At 40.3% G+C, this 20,630-nt stretch overlaps 2 protein-coding genes across 2 annotated transcripts in view; both read left to right on the top strand.

Moving 5' to 3' along the window:
• Positions 1-528: 528 nt before the first annotated feature.
• On the top strand, positions 529-4,894 carry LOC113155866 (glycylpeptide N-tetradecanoyltransferase 1-like). The gene is made up of 12 exons (XM_026350588.1): positions 529-619; positions 734-842; positions 978-1,122; positions 1,890-2,008; positions 2,150-2,241; positions 2,462-2,578; positions 2,696-2,866; positions 3,248-3,356; positions 3,540-3,710; positions 3,850-4,017; positions 4,441-4,578; positions 4,711-4,894. Exons 1-12 carry the CDS (start codon positions 603-605, stop codon positions 4,732-4,734), a joined length of 1,380 nt encoding a protein of 459 aa, XP_026206373.1. The 5' UTR covers positions 529-602; the 3' UTR covers positions 4,735-4,894.
• Positions 4,895-6,322: 1,428 nt separating this feature from the next.
• The window catches only part of LOC113156214 (supervillin-like), a 39,598-nt gene continuing 25,290 nt past the window's right edge, over positions 6,323-20,630 (top strand). Inside the window, exons 1-2 of the mRNA XM_026351177.1 lie at positions 6,323-6,668; positions 19,189-19,696. Coding sequence (XP_026206962.1) covers positions 19,311-19,696 — 386 coding nt within the window. The 5' untranslated portion in view covers positions 6,323-6,668; positions 19,189-19,310. The remainder of the gene's footprint in view (positions 6,669-19,188; positions 19,697-20,630) is intronic.

Raw genomic sequence — 20,630 nt, 5'->3', positions numbered from 1 at the left:
CTTACTATTGCTATTAAACACCAATTATTATTATTATTATTATTCACCAAACATTTACATGATTGCTGATCACAAACTCGAAGAAGCTACTCACTGCATCAGTTAGTTAGTGTTAAATAACTTGTTGACAGCGGAAACATGATCATCTATACAGTAATTATCCAATAGGAGGCTTTTACCTATTTGCTCAGTTAAATCCAGGTGGTGTTTTTTTTTTTTTTTTTTTTTTTGGACAGGCAATGTATTATTAAGTTTTGAAAAAAAAAAGTATCACACTTCAAATGGAGGGCTGTGGAAACTCAGCAATTACAACCTCAACCAATTAAATCTTGTCCCCGGATCAAACCGTTATAAGCTTTAATCTGCTGCACGGCTCTATCCAGCAGCTGTCTGACATATGAAGATTGGGAGAAGTTATATTTAATTGTTAGCATTGCTCTCAGTTATCTATTGGCTGGGTGGGAGCTGGGTTGGGTAGCTGAGGCGGTCACTCTCCTCCCCTCAACGCTCGCTGCTTGTTGAGATAAGAGCCGAAAAGCCACAAATATTTCAGATCACACCCGGGTTCAACCCTCAGCGTCTCTGACTTGCACTAGTTTACAATGTCTGACTCAAACACGTAAGTATACCACTGCTCTCTGTTTTTAGGAAAATAATTTATACATTTATATATATGTTGTGCAGGAATGAATATGGAGGGTTACACATAATGTGCGTAACACTGTCATTGTAGTGATAAGATGCAAACAGAGGACAATAGTGACAGAGCAAAGAAGAACAAAAAGAAGCAAAAGAAGAAAGATGCCTGGAGGCCAGAGGGACCCAAAGACCCATTTGCCATGGTAGTACAGTCATATTTGAGCACTTGTTTGTAACTATGGGTACACTCCAAGCTTGTCCTCAGATATATTTGATGTATATCACAAATGAAACAAAGTGTGTCTCTCATTTTATTTATTTTTTTATTTTTGCTCTAGCTGCAGACTCTATCAGAGAATAAGCAACAGGAGATCCAGAAAGCCCTCCACCTCTTCTCCCTGGGCTCTGGTCTACCAAAGACCATGGAGGAGGCCATGAAATACACCTACAGCTTCTGGGAAACGCAACCTGTCCCCAGACTGGGTAAGAAACGCTTTGCTCAAATGTTCTAAAAACAACAAGCATTGGCTCAAACTTAGACAGTACATGAACCGAAACGCTGACATTTTAATATGAGATAAGAAGACCCCAGTTTTTAACAGACTAAACGGGCTACAATGTCAGTTGGTGAGCTTTAGACATGCTGGCAGGTGGATTTGAAGATCCTGTTTCCAGTTTTTATGCTAAGATAACTAGCAGCTGGCAGTGGCTTGATATTGAAAAGACAGATAAGAGAGTAGTACGGACTCATTCATATTAACTCTCTGCCTTAAAGTGAGTAAGTGAACTCTTCCTGTCAGTATCAAATATGTTCATTGGACTGTTTGCAGCATATTATGTAAAAATAATGTCTGTCAGACTCATTTTAGTTGTACACAGGCATGACCTGCAAACTGTTGACCTGATGTATTCTACCAACAAAATAGTTATACAGCACAAATACAAAATGAGGAGGCAAATCAAAAAATGACTGATCATTAGAGGCTGCTAAAGATGATGACCCTGATCCCACAGGGTCCAGACATATAGTAAGCGTGTCTTAGGGTTCAGCATCACGTGAATACAGGAATGTACAAAGCAGCTCTGTTATTCTCAGTTGTCATTAGAGAAATATCAAGAGCTTTTGAAAAAAATCATTAAATGAAGTACGTACACTATTTACCATCAATAAACTATTGATGTAAAATAGTTATGTACAGCACGTGTCATTTTGGTGGTAAAATCTTTGGTCTTTATACTTGTGTTGTCAGGTGACAGCATTACAACTCATGGCCCAATAGTAGAGAATGTGGTCAGTGTCCGTAAGGAACCCTACTCTCTACCTCAAGGCTTCTCCTGGGATACTCTGGACTTGAGCAACCCTACAATGGTAAAGTAATTGATGGGTAATGTTTACTGCATCATATTTCTGTCTAGTAGGTTGACATTGGCAAACATTTCTTACTGTGATGTTCAGAAATAACTGACTCAGATCCTGACAAAGTCAAGGCATTTCCATTTGTTATTTCAGTTGAAAGAGCTGTGCACCCTACTGAACGAGAACTACGTGGAAGAAGATGACAACACTATCAGATTGAACTTCTCTCTGGAGTACCTGCAATGGTGAGCTCCAGTGTGGTGCATTTTGCATCTGATCTTTGTATTTTTTTGAATTTTGTTAATTGTAACCAGGAACTTTCACAGGTTCTTGAGCCTGAGGTTACAGGATGCAACCCATTCAATCTGGTCTTTCTACACATAGCACTTAAACAGAGTTTTCTCAGCTGCACCTACATTTATTCACAAAGTCAGATTGTAGCAAATGTCATTTTTTCCTCCTAAGGGCTCTGCAACCTCCTAACTGGCTGGCTCAGTGCCACTGTGCTGTACGAGTCGACGCCAACAAGAAGTTAGTGGGCTTCATTGCTGCCGTTCCTGCAAATATCCGCATATATGAGGCGTGAGTATTACATAAATATGTGCGTATATGTGTTTATGTGAAATCTTATTAACATTCAGAGCACTTGGCAACAAAACTGTAACGATTTTCCTGCAAATGCTCAAACATGTTCTTCAGGGAGAAGCGGGTGGTACAGGTCAAATTCCTGTGTGTGCACAAGAAGCTGCGTCTCAAGCGGATGACTCCAGTTCTGATCCGAGAGCTCACCAGACGGGTTAACCAGCAGGGTGTCAGCCTGGCTGTCTACACAGCTGGAGTAGTGGTGCCCACGCCACTAAGCTCCTGCAGGTAGATGCTCCTGCTAAACAGTGAAAAATGTGATTTAAAGGCAACAATTATCACTTTTAAGCTTGCTGTGAGCTAATGCCTTTTAATGTGAACACATTTTAGCCAAAGTTACACCAATTCCTGGTGATTTCTTAGCTTTGTGTTTTGAATCTGTTTATTTGCTTATTTGTCAATGAATATTCAGCTATACAAAGGAAACTGTAAGTGAAGAATACAATGTGTTTATGGGTGTCACTTTCTATTAGGCAACAAATAATCTTCAGTTATACTGAGTAGTAGATGCATCAGTAATACATAAATATATTTGATACTGTCTAATACTGTCCCTACCTACTTACTTCTGATACTGTCCCTTTCAAATAAACAAAATAATACTTTCAGCTACTGGCATCGCCCTCTGAATCTCCGTAAGTTGATCGAGGTCAGCTACCCAGGTCTGAGACTGAAGGTGAACCTGCAGAGAACGCTCAAACTCAACCGTCTGCCTGAGGTTAGTTTGTGCTGCCACCTAAAGGTGCAAACCCATTAGTACCACTGCTGCACTAGTCTAGCATTGGATAAACAACATTGACCATGATAGTGTGCAAAATACAATGATGATTGAGTAGATATCACTATAACATTTGATTGTTTTTCTCTGTCTGTCCTGATTAATTTCTCTTCATTCTCCAAGGTGACAAAGACACCAGGTCTGCAGCCAATGACCAAAGATGACGTTGAAGGGATATATTCACTACTCCAGAAAAACCTCTGCAGGTTTCACCTCAGCCCCATCCTGACAGCGCAGGAAGTAGAGCACTGGCTCTTGCCACGGGAGAATGTGATTGACACCTTCGTGGTGAAGGTTTGACTAAACAGTTTATCAACGACAGTACCTCAGATTTTAATTTCTGTGGAGAATAAACAACTCATCAGTTTGAACTTAAAGACATATTATGCTGCAGAGGTTAAGAATTGATTTGTCCCATCCCGCCACACAACAGGGACACGATGGTACACTGACAGATGTAGTGAGTTTCTACAACGTCGCCTCCACGGTGCTGAATCACACAGTTCACACTGGCCTGAGAGAGGCTCATCTTCTCTACATTGGTTGTACTGCCACAGACCCAGTCGACCTCGTGGAGGACACGCTGGTCCTGGCTAAATCTGTAAGTGTTATTTACAATCTTATTTATTTGACAATTGCACAAGGGATTTGACAGGATCAATATAGTAAATGTGTATGTTCAAATGGCCTAAAATGATAGACCAAAGGTAGCCAGGCTAATAATTAATGATATGTTTACCTTTAGTCATTTGGCAGACGCTTTTATCCAAAGCAACTTACAAGTGAGATACAAGGTACAAGGCAGGGTAAGTGTAAGGAGGTCTTGCCTAAGGATTAGAACAGAGGTGATGACCCTAGTGCTACACTATCCAGCTGCTCTAAGTAGATTTAGATAAAAGCTTCTGCTAAATTACTAAAAGTAAATGTAAACATATTATAGTTAATGAACCTAGTGGAAACTTTCTAAGCTGTCAAAGCTATGATTTGGTTTTCTGTGTGTGATGCTGATTTCCCTCACCAACAGAAAGGTTTTGACATCTTCTGTGCTCTCGATGTGATGGATAACATGTATTTCCTGGAGAAGCTGAAGTTTAGCATCAGTGACAAGAGCCTTCATTACTACCTGTACAACTGGATGTGTCCAAATATGAGGCCAGACAAGGTACTGATTACTGTAATATCACCACCTGTCAGGACGCTTCACACTCCTGCTGTGTGTTCAAAGCCCACCATTCTCTAGGTCAGTTTTTAAAGTGGAATTAAATTATTCTATTTTTTTTTTTTTTTTTTACAGGTGGGCTTGATGCTACCTAACTAACACGCCACAGAGAGATAGCAGAGTTGTGAAGACGAAGGGACCAAAGTGGTCGACAGCAAACTGCATGAATTTGGGTTCAAAAATATAAACCGACAAACCGAAAAATACGCACTCATAAATCAATGAAAGAAATAAAGAAACATTTCCATTTGTAAATACATTCATCATGTGGATGTCACTTATTTCACGGGTTCAGACTTTCCACTGCAGAGAAAAGATTTGACAAGACGGAAAATTGAGTGTGAAGCACTTCAGAAATTACTCTCTGTATATCCAAATATCAGTTGGTGTATCTCTCTCTGTGTGTGTGTGTGTGTGAGTGTGCAGAGTTGCTGGGTATTTCAACAGGCAAGTCACACCTCCTCTAGTGAAATGACACCAATACATGAATTTGATTGGGGGCAAGTTCAAGATTGATCATTCTTACTCGTTATTTGACACTAATAATTCTTACTCACACACGTGTAGAAACACAGACACACTCACATATCACACAGTCCCATACGTGACCATACACCCAATTTCACATATGCATGCAGCAGATGTGCAGTGTCAGGCATGAATGCAATCAAGTTAAATCCCATGCATACATGATATTGATTTACAAAGTGCTGTATGAAAAATCAAAGGAGGCTTTAACCCCTCAGAGATGATTCATAAACAAAGCATGAGTAAAATAAAAATAACAGTGCTATACAGTTACACTTTCACAATCCAAAATCTATTTCTTGCGCCTCAGGGAATTTGATCATCTGATGTCATGTGAGCAGCAGGGGGTGCTGCAACATTAACGTGAACCTTTACAGTGCACACTGCTGGACAGACAGCTACAGGACTGTAGATGCAGACAGTGGCTGTTTTGCATTTATTGTCTAGTGTGTAGGAAAATCCATAACATCAATCAAGTGCGTGTTCTGTAGTGTGACAGTAAAACCACAATAAAGAAAGAGGTTGCTAATAACACTGGCTTTATGGTGTCTTTCTCTTTTTCTTTGTGGGTTTACATCTCAGTGCCTTGTCTCAAATTTGATGAGCTGGTATTCAATCAGCTGACAGATTGACCTACTATACTGTCAGCTGTGGTATAATGTTGATGTCTGGGAAATAAAGAAACTGCCTTGTACAGGCCCACTGACTTTCACTTTCACTATACAAAGCAAAAGAGAGAACAATGGTCACACCTTTGATAAGGAAATCTATGTGGTGGTCTATAAACAGTGATGGTCAAATCTAGGTCAGACTTTTCGTGGCAGTGACACATGTCACCCTGATGGTGCTTTCACAGACATGATTGTGAGCACAAGTAATTAATTCATCGTTTTAGTGATTAATGGGATTTGTTGACAGCAACAAAAACTAAATAAATCAAGTATGATTATCTTTGACAAGGTAACTGTAGACTCTAAGCTCCAAGCGTAACTTGACACTTTGTAGATTTCACAATGCAGCGCTGCGCTAATAACTGTGTGTCAGAAATTACGATCAGAGGGAGTGGGCGTTTACCAGGAGCACTTAAAGGCAGCACCGCGTTTGGTTTGGACCAATCAGGAGCGAGAGAGCGTTTTAAGTTTGAAGTGACGCGAGCTGCTAGCAGCACTTCTCTCTCCGCCGCCGCATCTGCACCCACTGTCCGGGCAGGACGGAGCCGCGTCCCCCCTCAGCTTCGGTGGAGGATGAGTGTTGAAAGCCAAGCTGTTTTCTAAAGAAGTGTCGACTTGTTTTCCATTCACCCTGAGGACGCGTTGTCGGCGAAACGTTAGCTAACTGCCGACTCCGCGAGTGACGTGCACAGGTTAACGTTAGCATTGTTATCAACTTTCTAAATCATAGCTAACTAGTGTGCTGCTTAGTGTGTTTTCGTCGCATTTTGTTTGAATAAGTGTTTCATAATAACACCTGAGTGAATGCCAGCAGACCTCCATTAAAGATTGCAGGTATGTTGTGTACATTAACTTAAAACCGTGCAGCTTATGATATTATAACAGTGTAATTAATATAGTGTTGTGAGCTAGCATAACTGTTACTGTAACTTACTATGTTGCTACGTGCCTTCAGCTGACTACAAGCTTCCTGTGAACGAGTGAAAAAATTTGATATGTGTTTAAGGAAATGATCATATGTGACAGTCACATTTGTCGGTTAACGTTAGCTCACACTCATGATATGATGCTTTATGTTGAAACGCTGTCGTGCACAGAGTCAGACCAGCTGTCATTGTATTACTAATTTTCCTTCCTTAGCCACGGTGACAGTACAATAAGTTAGAGGAAATAGTGGCTTTTTATTTAACACTATTAACCACTACGCCTGTTCAATCTTGCACATGGAAAATCCCCTGCTTTGTCAAGGCTTGTGCCTCTCTCTGCATAAAACAACGTGAACTGCACTCACAATTCCAGGTGTTGTCAAAACTATCTATGTATATTATATCAAGTTACAGCACATCCATGCTTGCAGGTTTTATTCTTTCACCCACTGTTTTATTTTGGTAAATCAATCGTGGACAGGTCAGCTACCAGCCAGGCAGGGACTAGCTGGATGGCTGGCGCGCCCTATGTGGACAGCCAAGATCTAAAACCCTGCCCGAGCAGTCCCTCTGCAGTGAGAGGAGTGAGCATTTGGGGCTGTGTTGTGCAAAACCACCTGTGAAAACAAAGTCATAAAAAGTTGGAGAGTGCTGAAATAGCTTCAGGGCTCACTGTAATTGTCAGGCACAGCACACTACATTATGGAAATTGACTAAGAATAGTTTGGAATCAATGTAATGTTTATCAGTGTCTATGCAAACTGTACATTGCTTGCATACTCCAAACATTGAGATGAATGAAATTTATTCGATTTCTTGTGAAACACAATGACTTTACACTTTGTGAGGCGCCACCTGCATTTTTGAGCAGTCATTTACATTTTTACTAGGCATGGCTCCTAACACCTGCCACCACCCTCTGTATTCAAATGTTTGTGTTCAGAATACTTCTGTGGATAAGGGATTTTTTTACACAGCATCTTGAAAATATACTGTGTCAAAAAATGTTTTCCGTATTCACCTAATTTATCTACTTACTTCCCAAAAGTGCAACGGTTTCTTTTAATTAGTAATTAAGTGTAGCAGCTTTTTCTTAAACGGAACATAACATGAAAGTCAATGAAGCTTCATGTCTGAGGGCTATGGTATTCAAGGCTTGCCATCTGTAATGCTTCTCTGGCCTGTGTCACAACAGGTTTCCTAACTTTTTTTAGCCAGCTGATGTTGAGCAAGACAGAAAAAGATGCATGACTTGATTAGATGTACTCTTTGTTTGTGAGCAGGATAGCACATGTTTGTGTTACTCTTCAGCTCATCAGCAGAATATACTGCTTTGTGTTACATTTGTAGAGACATAAAATAAAAAATATAAACAGTATTTAAGACAGAAACAAGACACAAGACACAAATGCCACTGGGGCAAAAGGAGGGAGTGGATCTGGTTGTCTGTCTCACTTACAGTACATAATCAAACATTTCTTTACCTGTCTTTTCTTTGGATTGTGTAAAGATGCTAGACAACAAGACAGTCACCCCATTGTTGTTGAGTAGAAGTAAGTGTTGTGTGGATGTGGTTGGTGTTATCATTCACCTCATTGCCTCGTGTCAGTCAGTCTGGGGGTGGTGTTGTGTTTCGCCTGCAGGGAACTTCTTACTCAACTTGGAGGCGGGTGGATGGCGGAATCTGCTGCATGGACTTGTCTTGATCTGCACTGAAAGATTGACTTGTTTTTCCTCTTTTCTACAGAATGCAACTATATGGTTTAATTTTCTGGATCACTGACATTACATGAAAACAGTATCAAGAAGTGCAAGGATTCACAGTACCTCTAAAAAGTATTGAATAACCAACTACTTTTGTGATTTCTTAAATCAGTTGGCTGCACCACTGAAGGAAGATGAATACTTTTCATAGACACTGTAAACATTTAATTTTAAGAAGGTCTTTCCTCAGCTGAATGAGCATCCCTATTGACTCACTCATTTCTGATTCACCTCAGAGACTATGGCACCATAGCATTGCCAAAACGCTGATAGCTGTGTGTTTAACTTTTGGCTGCAGTCAGAGGACTTTGCCTTCTGTTGAAGGTATCTCATTAGGACTCTACTCAGTATACTGTGCTGCTGTTCTGCCAGCATGCTGTCAAAATGCTGAAAGCTTATGCACTCAGTCAATGTACCTCCCACAGAGTATTGCTAGGTTGAGAAGTAATTGAAGAGTTGTAAAAAATCCTCTTGTCAAATTGGAAATTAAATTTATGGGGGTAATTAGGGTTTTTAACAAGGCTTTAAAAGGGATCAGCACAAAATAAGCACATTTGTGCATAGATTGCTCAAGTTTTGTTTGGAAGTACCTACTTTCATTTGTATTGTGTATCAGTGAAGTAGTAAGTTATGAATGATTACTTACATAGAAGAATATCTTCAGTTAGTTAGTTTTATAGAAGCCTCTCCTGCTGTGCATTTCTGCACTTGGTAACATTGAGAGTGACCATATGCTAAGATATGAAGAAGTCAGCTTTTATTTATCACGACTGATATGTTCTGACATGATGATCAGCAAGAATAGACCATTAAAGCATTATCTGCATGTTACTTAATAGTAGTAATCATTACCTACATGTTACCACCATGAAGCAGCTGAACTGTGAAACTTGGCTGCAAAAAGTCAGGCACAAAATCCACCCACTCTACTCCCCTCTCTCTAGGTCTGACCTGTCCTCTCTCCTCAGCTCTCAGTTGGGTTTGATGTCAGCTGCACAGCCAAGACGTTCTGCAGTACAAATATTTATACAAAGCAGAAGGGATGTGACAAAGTGAGCAATAGGAACTCCATGGGGAAGAGTGCTAGGGGTTACCCTTGGGCTAATCTCCTCTAAGACATATTTATAAACCTCGCTAGCAGTTAGTATGGACCGCTTCCAGCTTCAACACCAAGACATTAACTCTATTTGGTCAGCAAACAGGGCCCACTTCAATGACGTCTTTAACCAGTGTAATATTTGCATGGTGCACAAACATATGGTTATACTTCAGAGTTTCATTTGATGCACTCATAATAGTTTCCATGCTTAGGGGCAACACAAGGCCTCTCTCCATACTGCACCTCATTTTTGTTTTACCTCAGTGCCACAGCAAGATTTTATCTGACACCATTATCAACTGAAAACAAAGCAGATCTTCGCAAAAGAGTGAGTTTATGGGTAATGCTTTGTGTGCATGTCAGCAAGGGTTTTATTGCCCATGTGAGTGACAGATGTTGCAAAGAACCATTCATCAATAAAACACGCACACACAGTGTATTATTAGTGAATCACTATCAAAACAAACAGAGCAAAACTTCTAATACTCATTAGAAAGAGGGGTGTAAGGACTTATTCTAAGTGGACAAGTTCACAGAGTAGATTCATAGATTTAGATTCAATAATCAGCATGGTTTTTACAACAACAAAGTCGCTGCTTTCATAACGGTTGCCAATACTGGAACTAGTTGTATCATATAGGAAAATGTATTTTGGACAATATTCTTATTCAGCTTGTAGCTTGTAGAGGTTAAGATAGTAGGCCTGATAACATTTTGTTTGGAACATCAACATGAAGCCTGCCAGCAGCTGGTTAGCACAGCTTAGCATAACAATGTATACAGTGGCTAACACCTAACCTGATTCCAAAGTTACCACATGCCTAGTACCTGTGACTATTTGTTATTTTCAGTATTGAATTTTTGACTTAAGAGGCAGTAGACTCTTTGGATGAATTTCTGAACCTGAATAAGTGAACAGTTTAAGGCCTTTTAAGTCATTTAAGCACAGGACACAGAAAGACCAGCAACCCCATTGGTCTCTGTACTGCTCACCACAATTGGAGTGCAGTTTTTTTCCTACTTAAAAGAGTTGAGATAGTCTGGCATTAAATGGCTATTACCACTACTGTTAATAGTCCATCTCTCAGCTGTAACCCATCCCCCTGCAAGATAGTAGACTCCCTTAACCCCTCCACCCCCTGCTCGGTAGCATTCCAACTGGCCAGATGGTGTCTGCTCTGCACAGTGGAAACCAGAGAGCTGAGAGGGTGAAACCCCAGGAGCAGGATTCTCTGGATCCCACATGATCCCTCCTCCTCCTCCTCACATTGCCCCCTCTCTCACTCTTGTCTGTGTCTTACAAGCAGCCATTTGGGGATGAAGTCCATCTTGATAAGTTGTTGACAAGTGGAAAAATCACATTAGATGATTTCTAGAAGGAAACAGCTCTGTAGTTACTCTTTGGTGAACTGTTAGTGACAATAGATGTGCTAAGTTCAGTATGTTTTGGTTGGAATTAGATTGTTTTTTTTCACACGCTGAGGTCATACAGCAGTCACACATTATATGACAGTTGCTAACTGGTAGTTAAATTAACATGAGGGGATGATTTGTCCACATGTATTTACGTGCAGTAAAACGTTAGGTGAAGTAATTCATTTTTATTATATATTAAACCTATTATATCTTTACTACAAATTGTTGAGAGTCACTTGTTTGTTAAATTTCCTGTTTGCTAGCAGTTTAAAATTTTAATGTATTGTACAAAAATATGGTGGAAAGTGGCATTCAGAACTATTAAAAAATTGTACACGGGGAAAGGTGACTTCACTTCTATTCAAAGTGAATGACCTACTTTAGCTTTAAAATAGTTGCACTGATTAATGCCTTCATCAATTTCTTAAACGACTCTTTTAATGAGAAGTTGGCAAAGATGAACTTGAAGCAGCGTTGCTGGACTGAGGCAATGTTTTTCATATGTTAGTGTGTAACACAGGGTAGCGATTGGTGTGAGGGAAGGTGCTATAACTGTAGCTACTATGATACATCTGTCCTATAAAAAATGTGTGTGGGTGTTTGTTTCTGGCCCACATTATGTCTTTGAATGGAATCCAACACAACACATTGTGTGTGTGTGTGTGTGTGTGTGTACGCGCACATATGATCCCCTTGCTAGATAAAGCCTCATAAACTCCCCATAAAGTCCACCCCTCCCACTCACCACCCCTGCTTCAATGATTGCAGCCTTGTTGGAGGGCCAGTGTGTGTATTTCTGTTGGCCCGCATTTGTGACTCTTCAGTTGCATGTCTGTGTGTGCTGCAGTGTGTGTTTGTCTGTGAGTTTGCTTATTTACTTTCCCGCACGTCCCATTTAATGGGCCCTTTGAATACAGCAAACAGAAAGCCGGAAGACTGGAACAAAGAGCTGGTCTTTTAAGGAAGAATAGAGGACAACACACATACTTTTCTGTGTTTAACCTTGTAGCTTTATTGAGTTTAAGTAGCATAAGCTGTTGTCCAGCTCAACAACGATTTAAAGAGGGGAGATAACACACTTTCTTGGTCTGGTGTCAGTGGTATCTATGCCTTAAGCAAGTCAGTACACGTTATACAGTGTCAGTTCCTACGGCAATGCAGAGTGCAGGCATGAGTACCCAGGAGGTTGTTATGTCAACTGCCTTTCGGGTGACTGACTGCAGTAAGTAGGACTTCTGGTAAAAAGGATTTGAGGGAGTTTGTCTTTGTGAGACAGAGGGGGGAGAGGGAGAGATGGATTAGTCTCAGACTCTGTTTTTGCCCATCCTCCTCCTCCTCCTCCTCCCCTTATGCAGCAGCAGCAGATCTTGTCCTCCCTCCGCCCCTGTACCACCAGACTAGGGCCCCTTGGCACCCTGGAGACACATGCTCCACAAAGCCATCACATCCACCCCCACAAAAGCCTTTTCTCTCCATCCTCCTTTCCATCTCCTTTCCTCTGCCCTGACCCCTGCTGTACTCCACCACTCTCCTGCTGTAGGCACCTTTTTTCTCCTCTGCGCTCTTTTCAATGTCCTTCCTCTTTTTTGTGTCCTCCTCCATCCTGCACACTCTTCCTCTTTCCTCTGCTTTTTCCTGTCACTTCAGCCCTTTCTCCCTCCTTTTTTCCCCTCATTTCCTTGCTGACCAAAGCCAGAGAGGAGTTGAGTCATGTGAATGAAGGGCTTTTGCCATGTTTAGGCAAACAAACCCATCCTGTCAGAATCATTCTTTCAAGCTCTCTGTTAGCTGTGGCCCATTTCAACAAGATGAAGTGTTGTGAGGCTCTGCAGTTGTAATTAAAAATTTACTCTACTAGTGGTTACAGGCGGGCATGGTGCTTAACTCGCCTTAACTGCTAAACGATTGCTTTTTAACGAGAAACACATTGGCCACTCAGTAGGTGGTTGATTGTTGGATGAGTGTGGCTTTAAATATGTGACACACCCTATACACGCCCCCTCTTGGGCTTTTTTCTGATACATATGTTTGTGTTGATAGATCAAATCTTGATGTACACTATGTGGATGATGGAGTTATTGGATTAGGGACTGGTGACCTGTAATCAGGCCTATCTGCTTTCAGTAGTTGGTCACATGACCTAACCCTAACCCAGTCATACACACCCAATGCACACAAACATGCAGCATACTGTACAATGCAGTGTACAAATAACAGTGTTTCCTGACGGTGGTCTGGTATATCCCTTTTTATGGATGCATATTAGTTAGAATAAAGACAAAAAGGCTTAACCTAAATAGGATTATTAATGTGACTTTCTAGACTCTGCAGGATTGGCACTGATATTTGGGATAGTTAAAAATCAAATGACCAAACCTTACCTAATGCTCTTATAAATCACTTGGATCCTTTGCAGTGAAGCTGTCAACTGTCCTCTTTATTTGGTGAGTGGACTTTCCAGCTTTTGTTATGCTCCTTTATGGTTTGTGAACTTGGCTGCCAATTTCTCAGAACTGCACCAGCTTTTTTTTTTTTTTTAAATGGACCAGCGGTCTGTTTTTGCACTGGCACCTGGTTTTCTCAGTGGAGCAGAGTTTCCACTCTCCACCCTCTTCCCTCAGGAAGAATGTGTGTCAGGAGCTGGCTGTATCTTTAACGGCCTTTTTTGTTTGCTTCAGGAAAGCTGATGTCTTAAAGTCTCTTTGATGCTTGTGGTTATTTTATGTGGATTTCTGAAGGTATTCAATGCCAAAATGTTGTCATCATACGAAGCGTTCATGCAGGACAGATACCTCTGGTCATTCTGAAATGTGTCACAACTTTGCAGAGGTACACACTTTAAACCTCATATCTGTCACAATGAAAGTACAATGGAGTATTTCCAGTAATGCTGAATGGAAATAGTCCGGACAGTGTGGCAGTGTTGGCTTCCAGCAATATTTGCTGGATACCAGTGCTATGATACTCTTATTAAACTGATGACTTTTGAGGAGCTGTGGACTCTGTAGTTTAACTACGGAGCCTAACTGTTTAAGAAACATAGTGTCAGGGATACAAGCTTAAATGTTTACTTAACAGAACTTGCATAGACACTGTTTTAAGCTACAGTTTGGGCACTTTATTACTCATTTTATGGGATAAACCCTGTTTATTTTAGTTAAGATTGTGTTTCGTTTTCATGCTAAATCAAAGTTTATAAGTTGCGTGTCGTCTACATACATGTTGATTTGTGCTGTGTTCTTTCATGTGGACATGTGATTTCTGAAAAAACACATGCTGGGGCGCAGGTCAGTCTTTGTCTCTGAGGAGGCTTTCCGTCTGACCTGGTCTTGGGATTAATCAGTGAGTTAATGTGTATATTCTCCCTATGGATCTGCACAACAGGTATTCTTTTCCCATAAGCAGCTTGCTTCCTATTGCTTCACCTACTTAACTATTGACATCAGTGAACTATGAGCAGTAATGAAGTGACTCACTTTTCACAGTGTGGAATTTGAGTCAAGTTCATTTTGACCTGTCCCAACCTTTTATGCAAACATTCTTCTTTTTCTACTTGGAGAACTGCTTTGTGCCTGGTGCACAGAGGGTTGTTGATAGAACCTGTCAGCATAACAAGAGACTTGTTCACATCCTTCTTCTGAAACTGTTTTTTTTTTTTTTTTTAACTTTATCTGTGTTGAATCAAAACACCAGCTAAGAATACATACAAAATACATTAAGAATATAATGTAAAATAACCATTAAAGTACTTAAATCACAGCAAGGATTTCTCAACTTGCCACATGTGGTATTTTTGCATAGAGATATGTGGGAAATTGTTGAGTAGCTCAGTTCTTAACTGTATTGTAAACAATGGTTTCTGTAATCAGGTTAAGGACTAGAGAGACCTGATTTCCTTGTAATGTATATGTGGTACTGGGTTTCTGTTTTACTTTTTACAAGTTTTGATGTGCATGTAAAAAGACTAAGAAAGTAGCAGAGTGGAGTGGCTGGATGGAAGGAGAGATTAGGAGCGACACCCCTTTGTATCTGAAGTCTGGCCAAAGTCCATTCAACACTGAAACTAACATGAAGTGGCATGTCTAAGTGTAAATACGTATGTTGCCTTTGTTTAACATTTGAGTATTTGTTAAATTCAGGCAATTTGTACTGTGAAAAGGAGATTTTCCCTGTCTACCTCTCTTTGCAATGTCTTGCATCTCTTATTTGCAGTCTGTATTGTAAATGTGGATTTATACTAGTTGTCAACCAATGTGAGGTTTTTTTATATGGCAGATGCTTGTAGTGAACTCTTCAGAGAACACTGAGGCAGATGGCTGATTTGTAAGGCTGATCCTGTGCACAGTAGGCCTGCTAATGACAAGAAGAGAGAAAGTATATCTAGGAAATTTTACATAATTTGCGGGTGTCAGGAAGCTCCTATTAAAATTTGCTACTCCGGGAGTCTGCTTCTTTGCTTGCTTTTATCATGTGTATAGTAGCAATCAAGTGTAATGACAACTCTAAAGTAGTAAAGTCTCGTGTCACCTGCTGTCCTGCCTGATATGGCTCTTTGTGGAGGAGCTGACCTCCGCCCTCAGTCACAGAGACACAGACAGAGAGACAGGGAAGGCTGCAGCACAGACATCGTAACTGTATTCTGAGAGCCGCTAATCTCACTCTACTACTACTGTTTACAAGAGCAAACAATATGCTTCCTTGTGAATCATTCAAAGTGATGCACCCAAATAATCTTGCGCATTAATATGCTGCAATTTACAGGCACATGTATGCCTGAAATGCTCCCAGCGTAGATTGCAGATGTGTCTGCTGATACATTTTTTTATTAATTAGTTAGCATGAACATAAACATTGACTGACGCAGATTAATTAGAAAATGTCAAAGATTGGCCTGATTAATCGGCCGACGTTCTTGTGAAAGGTCTTTCCTAAAATAGGTAGTAGTAGTCTTATGATATTACAGTAATAGATAAATTGTCAAAATATCCAGAGCCACCAGTGGTTGTAGCAAAACCAAACTGACATTGGCTGTGTGATGTTAATGAAGACATACTGGAATTATTGAATTATACTGTACATCACAACAGTCTCTTCTCACACAGAACAAATCGTGTCTAAACAGTTCTGAGTTTTGCAACATGTGCCTCTGCGGTTTATTGCAGTGGTTAGTAAGCCTAAAAGAGGTAGTACAGCATGTAATGTAAAGTAACTACTTAATATTCACTAAAGGTCCTTTCAGTGAAGTACAGTAAATATTTAAAAACAAGAAGAAACAATGGAAACCGAGCAAATAACTACTCTAAAGCCAGAACTATCAGGAGTGCAAGGGGTGTGTCAGGATGTTGAACCCACTTAGTTTTCTCACTGCCCTTACTCATCCTGTGTCTCAAGAGAGTTTTGAACATTAGCCAGCTTTATGCGTAACATTTCCTGATTAATTGAGCTTTTATGGAGCAGGATATGGGGCACAGTCGGGAAGTGACACACTTAGCCTTTGCTGTGACAGATCTTTCCTCTCGTAGCCAGTAAAATTTCCCAACAAGCAATGCAACACCAGAAAACACATCAGTGATCCGTTTGTTTACATGCCCTAAAGGAGCAGAAATAATATCGTCCACACGAATCAGCAGGTAGGACTGGTGTAACAGCATACCCAGCAAGACAGATGCATAGAAAAAACAACTGTGCTTCTCACATTCTGTTCCTCAGTAATGTTAAATGTGACACAGAGTGTCTATAGGACAAACAAGCGAACAAGCTCAATAGTATGTTCCCCACCAAATCCACTTTTATGTACTGAGTATTAGCACATTAGACCATAGTCAGAGTCATCTCAATGTGTTTTAGTCCTGCAACTTTCTGCTTGCTCCACTTGCCAGTATTTCTGAAGAAATAAGAAGAAGCCATAAATAGGTAAGACACCTGTTTTGGCTGTGTAAAAAGCCTACCAAAACATATTCTTGTGTGAGTTCATATGTACTGATAGGTTGATGTTTTTTAATGTATGACTCACCACAGTGTTTTCAGTGCACTTTGTTGCTTAAAATAACAGCGGCTGCTTCCAAACAAAACAGCCAGTTCTGGGTCTCCACGGACAAGCTTTAGCGTACTGTTTAGCTCTCCTTTTATAGGTAGTGACCTAGGTGAATTATGTAACCATGTGCACAGTCCTGAAACCAACATCCAAACTCAGGATTGTTTTGCCTTCATAAGGCAATTTATGGGCTTTGGAGGGACACTCTGTTTAAATGCAGAAATTAAAAATATCTGCTTTAGTTTTTAATGAAGAAATATATTAAGACATGTCAGGGAGCATCCTTGTTTGCTGCTGCCTCTTTTTTTAATGTTTTGGCATTTATTGCTATAATACATGGAGCCGATAGCCCAAACAAACCTTATCCTCAAATACTGCTTTTTGTAACCCTACAATACAAATGTAATATAACACTTTTACCATTTTCTTTATGTTAAACTGTGGAGCTTTTGGGGGCTTGAGGCTAAGCAATAGTGGATTGCCCACTATAAATTGATTAAGCCTGCATGTGCAATAGGCCATTTGGTTTTAATATTATACAGTAAACTCCTTCTATAAAGGTTTAGCTTCATCTGGTCATCATTAGGGTCCCAGACTGATATACTTTAACAGGCTTTCAATACTTGAAAAGCTGGATGAACAGAAATGGAAGTGAACTGCTGAATTCTTAACTTAAAAAACAGATGGCGAATGTATATCTTCATAGTGTCTTTAAATGTATTTTAAAGATTAAAACATTTTAAAGAGCAGACAATATGTGATTGTCCAGCAGAGTTTGAATTTATGGTTAAACTGCATTTAAATGTCCAGGGAGGACATGTAGTTCCTCATTGTTTAACCAAGCCCTGTTATGTTAGGTGGAGGAGAGAAACAAGAGGACAAGCTGAAGACACATTTTTAAGGGCAACCAATAGTTTGGGTTGTTTTGTTTTTTTTCAATAGCCTAGCAGGTGGTCGGTACTCAGAGGGGTGCACTTAAGATATGTTCAAGCTTGTTGTCGTTACAGAGAAGTCTCTTGGAGTTAGCTCATTTACTCTTTCCCCTCTTACCTTGACCTGCTCTTCAACTTTCCCTCTTTCTTATTGTTAACATTGTCCAGACACAGCACTTCTCTTTGTTCCTGTTAAAAGAGAAACTGCCCCTGCCTAAGATACTTACATGCCTTCTTTTATTCAACTTATTTTATTCATCTTGGCTTTCACCTGACAGAAGCCCCAAAGCATCGTAAGCATACTTATGCTCTGAGAAATGTCTATGGAAAAGCCCTTTTGCTTGGAGTGGAGCAAGCATAACCAGCACACACATAATTTCTTTTTATTGGTGTTGTCAGCTGGCAATGTATTTCAGTGAATGCAGTTATCAGACCTTTGCATTCGAGCCATGTGTGGTTTTCTGCTCTGTGAATGCTTAATGGAACAAAATGAGCTCAACTCTCCTATTTTTTTACCTCCTTAATTTAACTCACTAGGTATTAAAAAGTCTAAAGTTATTAAAGAACACACATTTTATTGTGCAAGACGTGGAATGGAGATGTTTAACAGATTATACTTTTCAGTTACACAGGAAGCTTGAAGGCTGTAATAGATTCTGGCACCACAGTGGAAAAGTAATGTTGTGGAAAAAACACACGACAAACACAGTCACACACGCACATTCCCACATAGGACATGCATTGTGTTTGTAGTAATTAGTAAATAAATACACATTTATTACAAAGTGGGATTATTAGCTCAGGCACAAAACCTTATCTAAGTAAGAAATAAAATGGTATGAAGATGTTGTTTGATTTGTGTTTCTCACTTTCGTCCCATTCCTTCTCCCTCTATCCAACTCCCTCTCCCACTGAGCTGAAGGAATAGACGTTATATGAGAGTCTCACTGCGGTGGTCGGCTGTCTTTGAACAGAGTTGGCTGACATCATTCTCACATGAGGGGTGTTAGCTGGGGTAGGGTAGGGCAGGGCTGGCTTTGTGCTCCACTGCTGAGCTGGTTTCCTATGAAAGCTGGAGAACTGTATACCACAGTACATCCAGTTTTACTGTTTTAGACTGCCTGTCATCTGAAATTGTACTCTACAGTCATGATATACTAATGTCTTCCTTTTTTGTTTACAGCACTGCAATGTATCTAATGGATTGAGACATTGCTGTCAAAGAAGATCTGCAACCGAGTTGGACACCATACCAGCAAATCGACAAACTTGAGTCCTATCACTTAAACTCCATTGAACTGCATAATGGATGGAATAGACACCTTGCAAAGCTCAGCCCTAGAGACCAAGGCTGAGCGAATTGCACGCTACAAAGCAGAAAGAAGGAAGGAGCTTGCTGAACGCTATGGCAACACAGATGAATTCTCCTCCAAATATGTCCGTAAGGACAGAAAAATTGGCAACACGTCCGAAACAGTGTCCTCAACAATCACGGAAAAGGAAAAATATGAGGATAATGGATCAGTGCAAACATATACCAGGAGGGGCCTCAGGAATAAAGTAGCAGAACCTGCGGAGCACAGAGATGATGAACCTGCACAGGAGAAAGAGGCAAACACTCATCTTAAATCAGACACAAGTTTATCCTCTAAATCAGAAACTGTCTCCTCAAAGACGTCGTCTCATTTCCCGTGAGTATATTGACTTTAATTTCAGTTTATTCAACTAAAAGCACACTGCTGTTGCCCATTGTTTGTGCAAGATCATCACAGTGTTGTCCAGAGGTGCAAAACACAAAGCTGCATAGAGACTCGCTGAAACATGTTGAGACAGGTTGAAACAAGGCTAAATTCTCAGGGATAAATTTCAATTGGAAGGTAAATATCCATTCGATCTCAGAGTTTAGTCTTAGATTATTGCATTATTTCAGGCTCCTAATGCAATTGGTCCCACACTGCATTTTTTTTTTTTTTTTTTTTTTTTTTTTTTGAGGTATGTGAATGCCATTATGGACATTATTAACATTGGCCATGTGTGCTAAGCAGATGACTGCCACATTTGTTTAGCTGTGTTTTCCGTGATGACAGACATGTTGCTTGTGTTGTTTCACTTTACAGACATACTGGGGATCTCATATGTTTAACACATCTGTGAATTAGGACTTGGCATTGTTTCTCACTGGTTGACAGGAATGCTCTTCTGAGAATTTTGCATACAGAAAAACGTGTCCAGTTTGCGCTGTAATCAGCCTGGAGATTCTGCTGTGTACACAGAGCCAGACTTGTCTGTTCTTGAAAAAATAGCCAGGGGGGATTGATGATAGAGAGGGAACTGAGATGAGCAGAGTTTAAGCAAGACTAGGGTTTTTGAACATTGCCAAACTTTCATGCCATGCACTGAATGAAGCAAGATATATAGATAACATTGATGGACAGCCTGTTTAGAAAAGGCATACCTTGTGTGATCATACAGTACGTGTAGTATGGCAGGTTTCATTAAGTCTCCACTATCAAGTGTTCTACTTGATAATCTGTCAGGTCAATAGTCAAAAATGCTTTCGGATTTCCTGAGAAAATCTTAACCTACCAGGAGAGGAGGAGAGACAGGAGAGGATTTCTTTCAGTA

Source organism: Anabas testudineus, chromosome 19, assembly GCF_900324465.2.
Source record: "Anabas testudineus chromosome 19, fAnaTes1.2, whole genome shotgun sequence".
Taxonomy (NCBI): domain Eukaryota; kingdom Metazoa; phylum Chordata; class Actinopteri; order Anabantiformes; family Anabantidae; genus Anabas; species Anabas testudineus.
The sequence above is the reverse complement of the archived record's forward strand: the minus strand, read 5'-3'. Positions and strand labels throughout refer to the sequence as shown.

Bases quoted from the DNA above. Each gene is read 5' to 3' on its own strand.
- LOC113155866 (XM_026350588.1), top strand. The intron at 2,242-2,461 runs GTGAGCTCCAGT...TTTCCTCCTAAG, and splicing joins TCTCTGGAGTACCTGCAATG to GGCTCTGCAACCTCCTAACT. The intron at 3,357-3,539 runs GTTAGTTTGTGC...TCATTCTCCAAG, and splicing joins AACTCAACCGTCTGCCTGAG to GTGACAAAGACACCAGGTCT.